Source organism: Neophocaena asiaeorientalis, unplaced genomic scaffold, assembly GCF_003031525.2.
Source record: "Neophocaena asiaeorientalis asiaeorientalis breed wild unplaced genomic scaffold, Neophocaena_asiaeorientalis_V1.1 scaffold373, whole genome shotgun sequence".
Taxonomy (NCBI): domain Eukaryota; kingdom Metazoa; phylum Chordata; class Mammalia; order Artiodactyla; family Phocoenidae; genus Neophocaena; species Neophocaena asiaeorientalis.
In genome coordinates this window covers 880,405-892,147 of record NW_020172993.1, presented here as the reverse complement: position 1 = coordinate 892,147, position 11,743 = coordinate 880,405, and the positions used below count along the sequence as shown (strand labels likewise).

The window sequence follows — 11,743 nt, the reverse complement described above, 5'->3', positions numbered from 1 at the left end:
TAGAGGATGGACTTGAGGACATGGGGAGGGGGAAGGGTAAGCTGGGACGAAGTGAGAGAGTGGCATGGATGTATATACACTACCGAATGTAAAATAGATAGCTAGTGGGAAGCAGCTGCATAGCACAGGGAGCGCAGCTCGGTGCTTTGTGACCACCTAGAGGGGTGGGATAAGGAGGGCGGGAGGGAGACACAAGGGGGAAGAGATATGGGGATATATGTGTATGTATATGTATAGCTGATTCACTTTGTTATAAAGCAGAAACTAACACACACCATTGTAAACCATTTACACTCCAATGAAGATGTTAAAAATAAATAAAATAATAGAAAATAAAATACCCAGATGATTAGAAGTTACACAGAGTATAAGTATAGAATTTAAGATAAAAATAATATAATAAATAAATAACTTTTTTGCTAAATTAGAAATGAAATATGGGATGGGTATCATTCATATTAATTGAGAACAAAGGAAATAGTTGAAAGGATTAAATTAAAATTTGTACTTGGGAAAGCCTTTAGGAAATAACTTATTACTATCCACATTTAATGAGTCCAAGTAGATTTTTGCAGTTGAATAATACAAATGCCTAGCCAATTCATGACTTTCGACAGATATATAGATAGCTAAATTTAAAAATAGTTCCCTTCAACTGCTGAATGGATAAACAAACTGTGATACATCTGAATAATGAAATATTCCTCAGCAGTAAAAAGGAATTAATTACTGACATATACAATGACATGGATGGATCTCACAAAGCATTATTCTAGGTGAAAGAACCCAGACCCCAAAACCACATACTGCATGATTCCATTTATTTTGATAACAAGAGCTAATGTGTGATCTTGGAGAGTAGATAAAAGAATATTTTTTTAAGATAAAATTGAGAACTGAGAGTCCAAGGTGTTACAAAGATGTGAAGTCACACGGGGTAGTAAAAAGAATTTCCACCCCTTTCTACATGGGATAGATAGAAAGTCTGTGAGCCAGGTGCTGACTTAACTAGTTGACTGGGGAGGTTGCTAGGTGACAACAGTGATGAGGAAGTGGTGGCTTGGCTGAATAGCGGAGCCTTTAAAGAGCATGAATTTCCCAAGTGGATTAGGACTAATAATGGTCTGGAAGGGATGCTAAAACAAGTAAGACATCATCCCTCCTCCTAGCCACTGAGATATGAAAGAATCAACACCTCCTGGGAAATAATGTCGGGGAAGAGCTGCGTTTCTGCTAAGTCAAAGAAGAGAGGGGCTTCTCTGGTGGCGCAGTGGTTGGGAGTCCGCCTGCCGATGCAGGGGACGCGGGTTCGTGCCCCGGTCCGGGAGGATCCCACATGCCGCGGAGCAGCTGGGCCCATGAGCCATGGCCGCTGAGCCTGCGCGTCCAGAGCCTGTGCTCCGCAGCGGGAGAGACCACAGCAGTGAGAGGCCTTTGTACCGCAAAAAAAAAAAAAAGAAGAAGAAGAAGAAGAGAGCACTTTCAGAAGTAGGTGAGACTACGTTGGGAGTTCTAACAATTCCACAGAGCACAGTGGAAGGGTTTAGGATGCGGGGAAGGAGTATTGGACTGTGTCGGTGGCCAGGAAGCTCAGAGAATTAAATGCCATTACAGTAACAAGGCACGTGGAGTTTCAAATGACATGTGAATTTAGTTCCTACTTGTTCTTTGAGGCAAGCGGGTGATCGGTTCCAGCAGATATAGTCTCAGTTCATCTGCTGTCAAACTCAGCACACACAAGGATAGTGGTCCCCAAAATTATGGTCACTACATGCTTTTTGGCCTCTTTGAATTACTATAATAAAGGTGCCTTCATTTAAAATATGTACTGCAATACTGCATGACAATTTAAGGTTGTATTTCTCTTCCCATTCTTGTGGAAAGCATGTTTTTTCAAAATTCTTTTTTAATGTACTGGTATGGAATTCAGCATTGTCTTATCTTCCAGTAGAAATGGATTGTTTTCTACTAAGTATGTTAGGATTATTTCAGTTAGGTTCTTGCGGGAATAATGACTCTTGGACCATGTTTTGAAGAATAAGTGGGAGCTGAGCAAAGAAGGGGGCTGGGGAAGGAGAATTTTGAGTTGACAGCATGTGCAGAGCCCTGAAGTCAAGAGAATGTGACTCCTGAAAACTGCAAGTAATTCATGTATGGCCAGACCGTAGGATTACAAGATATTGAATTTCACGTAGCTTCAAAATACAAGTCTAGAATTAGTAGGTACAGGTTACAGGGAGGGAGATTTGGGCTTATTAGAAGGAATAATTTCTAACAGTTTATAGCTTTTCAAAATTGAATGAATATACTAATACCAAGTGAGGTTTATCCCAGGAATGTGAGACTAGTTAATATACTTTTTTTTTGAAATTTTTTTAAATTGAAGTATAGTTGATTTACAATGTCTTGTTAGTTTCAGGTATACAGCAAAGTGATTCAGTTATACATTTTTATATAAGTCTATTCTTTTTCAGATTCTTTTCCCATATAGGTTATTACAGAATACTGAGTACAGTTCCTTGTGCTATACAGTACGTTCTTGTTGTTTATCTATTTTATATATAGTGGTGTGTATATGTTAATTCCAACCTCCTAATTTGTTCTTCCCCCCTCCCCTTTCCTCTTTGGTAACCGTAAGTTTGTTTTCTGTGTCTGTGGGTCTATTTCTGTTTTGTCAATAAGTTCATTTGTATCTTTTTTTTTTAAGATTCCACATATAAGCAGTATCATATGATATTTGTCTTTGGTTACATCCTTTTATTCTGCTACATTCTTATAGCACTCTATCAGCATATTTTACCCTTCTTGCCTGTGGAGTCTTCGAAATCAGTGCTTATTTTGAAGCATTGATAAATGCTTAGAACTATAAAGTTGCCTGCTTTGTTTAGGTTATATCTGCAGTAAATGAATTTGGTACTTTGAAATTGTATTGTTAATAAAATTTCAACTTAAATTAATAAATTTGGTTATATTAGACTTGTGAAAGAACTGGTCTTGTTTGTTTGGTAGAACCACAATTCTTTTGTTAGATTTTATACAGAATCTATATTAACCACTAAACAAGGATAAAAATCTTAAAAAACTAATTCAGTTCATTTCAGTAGTTTTGAGCAAAATATACAGAGCAATCCAAGAAGTTGTTCAGAGAATTTTGTAACAGGAAAGGAAAGTTTAGTAAAGCCAGTGAGGCCAGTGAGTTTTCACATGACTTCTTTTGCACCTGTAGTATATAAAATAAATTCACTTGAAAGGAATCTCTTGTTTTTAAATAATTTGTTCAGTTTATAACATAGTTCAGCTTTCCTGGTGAGTAAATTTCAAACTGTTGAAAATATAATTTGTTTTCATATTTGTAAAAGAGAATTTCACTTTGAAGAGTTCTGTCCTGTATTTGCTTGACTTATGTTTTGCAGGATGGAGGTTTGCTCCTGAATAACCCTTCAGCGTTAGCAATACACGAGTGTAAATGTCTTTGGCCAGACGTCCCATTAGAGTGCATAGTATCCTTGGGCACTGGACGTTATGAGAGTGACGTGAGAAACACCGCGACACACACGAGCCTGAAAACCAAACTGTCTAACGTTATCAACAGTGCTACAGACACAGAAGGTTAGTCTGTTTATTTGCTGCCTTAACGTACTTCTAGAATTCAGTTTCTGATAGAATATGCTGATGCTCACTGCAAAGAGTATGTTGTTATGTCTCTGTTGTAGGCTTAGGAAGCACATGGGAGCAGGTGTTTGTCGTTTCTCTTTGTCTTCACTCATTTCTTCCCAGTAACCCTGCAGTAGTGATTTCTCCATGTGGGAGCTAGAGCTACCTTGGCCTCCTTACAGCTGGAGAAGTAGCTGAAGCAGGAATAGCACAAAGGCTTGTGGAGACTCTTAAGAAACAGGGAAAAGGAAAGGTGTCAGGTTGGTTTAGATAAACACATGGTAACAGGGAGAGAATCAGAGTACTTACGGAATTTCGATTATTTAGAAATGTGGCAGCAAACTGGAATAAGTCCTTACTTCCACTCTGGCTGCCTCCATAATCTAGTCTTCATATAAAGGCCCAAGTGGTCCTTTTAAAATCTAAATTAAATCACACTTTACCCGGCTCAAAACCATCTAGGCTTCCCATCACAGAACAAAATCCAAAAGCCTCATTCACTGAAATTCACCAGGCGCTGGAAGGACCTGGCCTTTGCATCTTCCCCCTCTCTCAAGACGTGTCTCCTGTATAAAGTGTGTCCAGCTACACTATAACTCTTGCTGTTTCTCAAACTTGCTAGGGAGGCTCCTACCTCAGGGAATTGTTGTCTTCTCTTTGTAAGGCCTTCCCCCAGATACATGCTTGATTCCCACCCTCACTTCACTCAGATCTCTGTTCAGGTATCACTTCCCCAGAGAGCCTTTTCTGATCACTTTCTAAACCCGTCACCATCTCACTCACTGTAACCCCTTATCCTGCTTCTTTCATTCTTTTTTTTCCTTCTTAGAGCATTTATCTCATTATGGATGTATTGGTTTAGCCAAAAAGTTCATTCGGGTTTTCCAGTAAGGCGGTATGAAAAACCCGAACAAACTTTTTGGCCAACCCAATATATTACATGTTTGCTTGTTGAATTGCTATGGTCTCTGTAGCCCACCAGGATGTAAGCAGGAACTTCTCCTGTTCACTGTGTGGACTGCAATGCCTGGCACATAGTAGGCAGTCAGTACTTGTTGACTTTCTAGTTTGGACCTTGAGGTCTAGATCTCCTTATTTTACTATATTATTTTTCAGTCCTATGTGAAATCTGTTATTAAATTTGTACAAGTTATTGTTCCCAGTTAACAGCCCCTTGCTTCTGAATCTCATTCTTTCTATATTATCATGTTACTGACTGAGTCATTAGCCTACATGAGGCTCTTAAACTCCCCACTAAGGATGTTTATCTATTAAATGATAACCCAAGAAAAGGTGACATTCTGGACTTTTCACTATCTGAAATTTTGTTGTCAAATCAATAAAATATTCTTACCGTAAGCAGTCTTCTTAGAAAAAAATAGCTTTGATCACCCAGTCTCATAATACTTACATGTATACCTTGTGCAAACCATGTGATGGGCTCATTTGAAATTTTCAGGAAATATGAAATGCTGCTTTCATTCACTTGCACTCTAGTTAATGAAGAATTAAGAGTGAAACATGTAATTGCTGATACTGGATGGTTATCGATGTATAGAAACAGCAGTGTCATTTGGTTCAATCTAATATATTATCAGTTGCCAAATAAACAGTGAATAGGTGTAGACGGTTAAGCCTATGAGAAAACTAAACTAGATTGCTGTAGACAATTTACAAGAAGCAAATTAGACTTGATATGGGTCTTAAAAGATAGTTAGGGTTTGGACATTTTAAAAGAGGGTTCAGACTTAAACTTCTGGCCATGATGGAATAATAGGAGCCATATATTTCCTCCTACCTTAAATCATTAGAAAACTGTACAGAGCAATGGTTTTCAGACATTAGATGACAGATGGCAAGGTCACTGATTCCTGAGAGAAGGAAAATAAATGAAGTAATCACGTGATTGCCCAGCTTGTTTCTAGGTGATAGCATGAGGAGTGGGGAACTCAAGCAGGACAGTCCCAGGCTCTCAGAAAACAGAGTTTGGGATTCAAAGAGGCCAAGGAAATTAGAATTTGGGGGCAAAATACTACAGAGAAGGCAGCTTCATAGAGAGAGTGCTCTAGAGCTGTGCAGAGGAGTCCCCTTGAGTACTGATCTGTGTTGTGTGCAAGCATGTGAGGAAAGTACCCAAGGCAGATTACCCCAGAAAGGATTAAATAAAGCAACGCTTGGGGCTCACACGGGACCAGGCAGCTCAGATTTCCATCACCTAAATTAGAAAGACCTTGTAATGTGTGGGATGTGCAGTAGAGGCCTCAGAAGGGTATTGTCTCAGTAGTGACATCAGATTAGTTCTAGACTGAAGGCTGCTCTGGGTCCACCCTAACACAGCTTCAAAGCAATTCTCAAAAAGATCAAATTGAGTTCCAGTTAACAGCATCCACTGTTGGAATAAAAGCCAGCAATATTTAAAGGAATGCAACAAATTCCAGCACACAAAAATATAAGATTCACAATGTTTGGCATGCAATTAAAAAATTACCAGGCATACAAAGAAGCATGAAAAGATACATTTAACCAGGAGAAAATCCGATCAGTGAGAACAGACCTAGATATGAAACATATGAGAAAATTGGCAGACAGAGGATGTTACAATAGCTATTCTAAGTATACTCCATGTTCAGTGAGATAGAGGAAGATTTGAAATGATGAGGAGAGAAATGGATGATATAGAAAGGACCCAAATCAAATCTGTAGAAGTGAAAAATGTAATGTGTGAAATGAAAAATACAGTTGATAAGATTAACAGCAATTCTGTACAAAAACATGGAGAAAAGAGAAGAAGAATAAATACTTACCAGCTCATTTCCTAAAGCCAGCATTACCCTGACACCTAAACCTGGCCAAAACATTATTAAAAATATTAAAATACCAATCAATATTCCCTGTTAATATGTATGCAGAAGTCCTTAAAATATACTAATAAATTGAATTCAGCAGTATATAAAAAGGAGAATACAGCATAATCCAATAGGGTACATCTCAGGAATATGGGTTTGGCTTAACGTTCAAAAAAATCGATATAATTCACTGTATGAACAGACAAAAAAAGGAAAAATTTATGATAATCTCAATAGGTGCAGAAAGGGCATTTAGTAAAGTTCATCAGCTATTCATGAGAAAAACTTTCAGCAGATTAGGAACAGGAGGGAACTTCCTCAGTCTGATAAAGGGCCTCTATGAAAAAGCTAGAGGTGGCATTGTGTTTAGTGGTGAAAGACCAAATCCTTTCTACTTAAGATGAGGAGCAGAGTAAGATGTTTCTCCTCGCTTCCAGCTAGTGTTGTACTGCAGGTCCTTTTCTGTGCAGTAAGGCAATAAAAGGAAATAAAAGGCATATAGATTAGAAAGGAAAAGTAAATGTTTATAGACAACCTAGTCGTCTATGCTGACAATCCTAAGGAATCTATAAAAATCTACTAGAACTAATAAGTGAGTTTAGCAAAGTTGAAGAATATAAGGTCAATAAAAATGAATTGTATTTCTGCATACTAGCAATGGACAATTAGAAATTGAAATTAAATAGATACACAGATAGATATTATTTATAATAGCATCAAAATATTAAATACTTAAGAAACGATTTAACAAATTATATGCAAGATCTGAGCAGGAGAAACTACAAAACACTACAGAGAGAAATTAAAGAAGGCCTAAATAAATCGATATATCAGTACCGTGCTCATGAATTGAAAATCTCGGTATTGTTATGGTGGCAGACCACAAATTGATCTGTGGACTTCATGCAACTGCTATATAAATGAAAACGGACTTTTTCTGGAGTAGGGATTAACAAGATGACTATAAAATCTATATGAATATGGGAAGGACCTAGAATAACCAAAACAATTTTGAAAAAAAAAAACAAAATTGGAGGACTTAGACCCCCTGATTTCAAGACTATAAAACTACAGTAAGCAAGGGTGGTATTTGCATAAAGACAGACAGAAGATCAGTGATACCTAATAGTACAGAAATTGATCCAGACATGTATGCTCAAAAGATTTTTGACAAAGGCAATTCAATGAGGAAAGGATAATCTTTTCAACAAATAGTACTGGGACAGTTAGATAACTGTATTTTAAAAATTGAACCTTGACCCTTCACATCATATACAGAACCTAACTGGAACTGGATCACAGACCTAAATACAAGAGTTAAAACTGCAAATCCTCTAGAATACCCTGGAGAAAATCTTAATGACCTTGGGTTAAGTAAAGAGTCTTTGATAGGACACAATAAATGTGGACATAACAGGAAAAACAGATAAATTAGACTTCATCAAGTTATAATTTTGTTCTTCAAAAGACACTTTTAATAAAATGAAGACAAGCTATAGACTGAAATAAAATATTAGTAAAATATATGTTTGATCCATCTTCAGAACCAAATGTATAATCAGACGCAATATATATAGAAAATGCTTACATTGTATAATATAAGGAATATACAGAGATGAAAACAAAAATTCATGGGAAAAAAAATGGCCAAGCGTCTATTTGAACAGACGCTTCACTGAAGAAGATGTACAGTTGACTAATAAGTACATGGAAGACTTTTCAACATTATTAGTCCTTAGGGAAATGAAAATTAAAACCACAAGATCCCAGTACACATCCTCTGAAATGATTAAAATTAAGACCGACAGTACCAAGTCTTGGCAAAGATGTGGAACAGTGGGAACTAAGATATCCTAGTGGTTGGCGTGCAGAATGATACAACCATTTGGAAAACAGTGTTGTGGTTCTTAATAAGATAAATAAACTTTTACCATATGAATGAGAAATTTCATCTCTGAGTATTTACCCAAAAGAAATGGAACCATATATCTACAAAATGATTTAGGATTATTTCTAATAGCTAAAAACAGAAGAGAACCAGACCGGAGAGAACAAATTGTGTTATATCCGTACAGTGGATTACTACTTAGCAATAAAAAGGAAGGAACTATTGATCCATGCTGCAACATGTATTTCAGAAGCATTTTGCTGGGTAAAAGAAGCTAACCAGACCCAGAAGCGCTATATATATTTATGATTCTGTTTATATGAAATTCTAGAAAAGGCAAAGGGTAAGGGAGGACCAACCATAAAAAGGCATGAAGAAGCTTTTGGGATGACAGAAAATGTTCTATGTCATGACTGTTGCGGTGGTAACAGTGTATATGTTTGTCAAAACCCGTCAATTTAGACACTTAAAATCGGCAAATCTTATTGTATGTAAATTATACCTCAATAAAGATGATCTCAAGAAATTAAAAAACATGTACTCCCACAAAAATTATTTATAAAAAAAGAAATTAGGGCTTCCCTGGTGGCGCAGTGGTTGAGAGTCTGCCTGCCGATGCAGGGGACACGGCTTCGTGCCCCGGTCCAGGAAGATCCCACATGCCGCGGAGCGGCTGGGCCCGTGAGTCATGGCCTCTGAGCCTGCACGTCCGGAGCCTGTGCTCCACAACGGGAGAGGCCACAAAAGTGAGAGGCCCACGTACCACAAAAAAAAAATAAATAAAAGAAATTAAAAAACAAAAAAGGAATGTTGGAAAGGCATTTCAGCAGTGGCTAACAGTGTGACCGAAAACAGAGAAGAGAGTCCTGAAGCAGGGGTCCTAATTTATCAGAATTATATGGCGTATTTTGGGAGATGAATTTCATTTCATAGTTATATTCAATATTATGGATTCTTTACTCCTGCTGTTATTTAGCTGGAGTGTGGAAGTAAGCAAGGCTTTGTAATTTGCCTAAAATTGGATAATTGTAAATAATGTAAAATTAGATCATTGCAGAATAACTTGATTTTTTAATTCACCCTATCCTCTGTTTGTTTTAACAGAAGTCCATGTAATGCTTGATGGTCTGTTACCTCCTGACACCTATTTTAGATTTAATCCTGTTATTTGTGAAAACATACCTCTAGATGAAAGTCGAAATGAAAAGCTGGATCAGCTGCAGTTGGAGGGGTTGAAGTACATAGAAAGAAATGAAGAAAAAATGAAAAAACTTGCAAAAATATTAAGTCAAGAAAAAACAACTCTGCAGAAAATTAATGATTGGATAAAACTAAAAACTGACATGTATGAAGGCCTTCCATTCTTTTCAAAATTGTGATGAGTGTGTGCATATAGCCTCCTAACTGAAGGCCTGTTCAGAAGATCCATAGAATTCAATAAGGAATTGTGGGGTTCAGCATGACTACCTTTGAAATGCTTAGAATTCTGGGGAATCCTGAAAAGACAGTGTTCGGACCAGCTTGCACAGTACAGAGAGGGTGTGCGTGGTTACAGAATTCATCTGGGAATTAGGTTTTTATGATGTTAATAATTAACCACGTGTTAGGAATCTCACTGTGCCAGTTGGTTTTAGTACATATTGGTGTTGTATTTTTTGATGTTTGAAAATTTATTAATATATGTGCCAAACAAGGACTGAAAGCTGTCATATTATACTTGGTATTTTTACTTTAGCCACCATAATCATGTTAAATTTATTTGATCATTGATTTTCTTTCATGTGGAAAGCTAATTTCTTCTTAAAATAATTCATCTCTTTAAACATCACTTAGGTTTTCACTAGCTACATTCTGCATTCCACATGTTGCCTTCTACTATTGTCATATCATCTAAACAGATACAGAAAAAATGGGATTCTCTCTATCAGAGGACTTCTACATTTGAAATATGAAAGAGCTAGATACAGTTTTCTATTCCAAATGTGTTTATTTCAACATTGTTTGGTTCCGAAAGATAGGTGAAGTTCCAATCAACCACTTTTTCCCCCTGAAATTTCAAGGTAATGCTGTATGTTAACTTTTCTAGCTCTAGCTTAGCATTCACTGTTATGAAAGTAATTATTTGAATTTACTGAGAAAATGCCCCATCATTAACAAAAATAAACTATTGAAATAGTCTATGTTAAAAGGCTAATGTCATTTTTAAATTATTTATTGTTCATAATGTAGCCCTTCTTCTCTTTGTAGCATTTGAATATACCTGTCAACGGTATGCTTTAAAAAAATGTCAGGCTTGTTTTACCTTAACTCCTTTAACCATCTGGACTTCACAGAGGTTAACAACATATACACCAACCCGAATCATTGTTTATGCTAATCAGATTCATCCTTGTTGTGTTATCTATCTGCCATGTAAATCTTTCACCATGTTTAGATTTGTGAAGAGAAATGAAAAAAGGTGAGTGTCCTTTGCTTTGTACATGTAAACTAGAGCTAAACCCCTTACGGGGATTGTCATATTGTGTCTTTGCAACACTGATGCGAAGAGGCAGTGAGGCGTGGTTCACAGATGCTGGGGGAGCTGAGTGTCTGGGTGCAGCTTGGGCTCCGATGCAGAGCCCTTCTCTTTGTGACCTGGAGGAGGGTGGACAGCCTCCCTGGCCTTCAGATATTTTATTTGTAAGATGAGAAGAGCTGCCTCTAAAATTTTATTTCCTCTTTCGGCAACTGAAAAGTAAATTCTGCAAATGTACAAGCAAAAGATAGGAAAAAGTGTGAAAATGAGTTTTCGGTCCTACACAGGTAAAATATCTGCTCTTTTCAAAAAAGCAAAGAATTGTATGTTTTAAAGAGAAAATGTAATAAATTATCCAACTTATCAGTTATTTTAAACATAGAAAATAAAAATTATTTTGTAGCTCAGTCCTTTTGGGGTATTTCAGTTCTTATTTCTGTAATAAATGCTGTGGTGGTAATATTTCAGTTCTGTTCTTGCTGCTGATGTTATTGTTTATTAAAAATAGCACCGGGACTTCCCTGGTGGCACAGTGGTTAAGAATCTACCTGCCAACACGGGACATGGGTTCGAGCCCTGGTCCAGGAAGATCCCACATGCTGCGGAGCAACTAAGCCTATGAGCCACAACTACTGAGCCTGCGCTCTAGAGCCCGTGAGCCACAACTACTGAGCCTGAGCGCCACAGCTACTGAAGCCTGTGCGCCTAGAGCCTGTGCTCCGCAACAAGAGAAGCCCGCGCACGGCGACGAAGACCAGCCCCCGCTCGCCACAACTAGAGAAAGCCCACGCGCAGCAACAAAGACACAACACAGCCAAAATTAAAAATAAAATAAAATTT

General features: G+C 37.4%; 1 protein-coding gene across 3 annotated transcripts in view; it reads left to right on the top strand.

Annotated features, from left to right (window-relative positions):
* The window catches only part of PNPLA8 (patatin like domain 8, phospholipase A2), a 130,268-nt gene extending 118,901 nt beyond the window's left edge, over window positions 1-11,367 (top strand). For 2 of the 3 annotated variants that reach the window (XM_024742240.1, XM_024742241.1), the window contains exons 9-10: window positions 3,414-3,609; window positions 9,493-9,767. In XM_024742240.1, coding sequence (XP_024598008.1) covers window positions 3,414-3,609; window positions 9,493-9,767 — 471 coding nt within the window. Of the gene's footprint in view, window positions 1-3,413; window positions 3,610-9,492 lie in introns of all 3 variants that reach the window. The other variant, XM_024742239.1, reaches the window with a different exon arrangement.
* The last annotated feature ends 376 nt before the right edge of the window (window positions 11,368-11,743 follow it).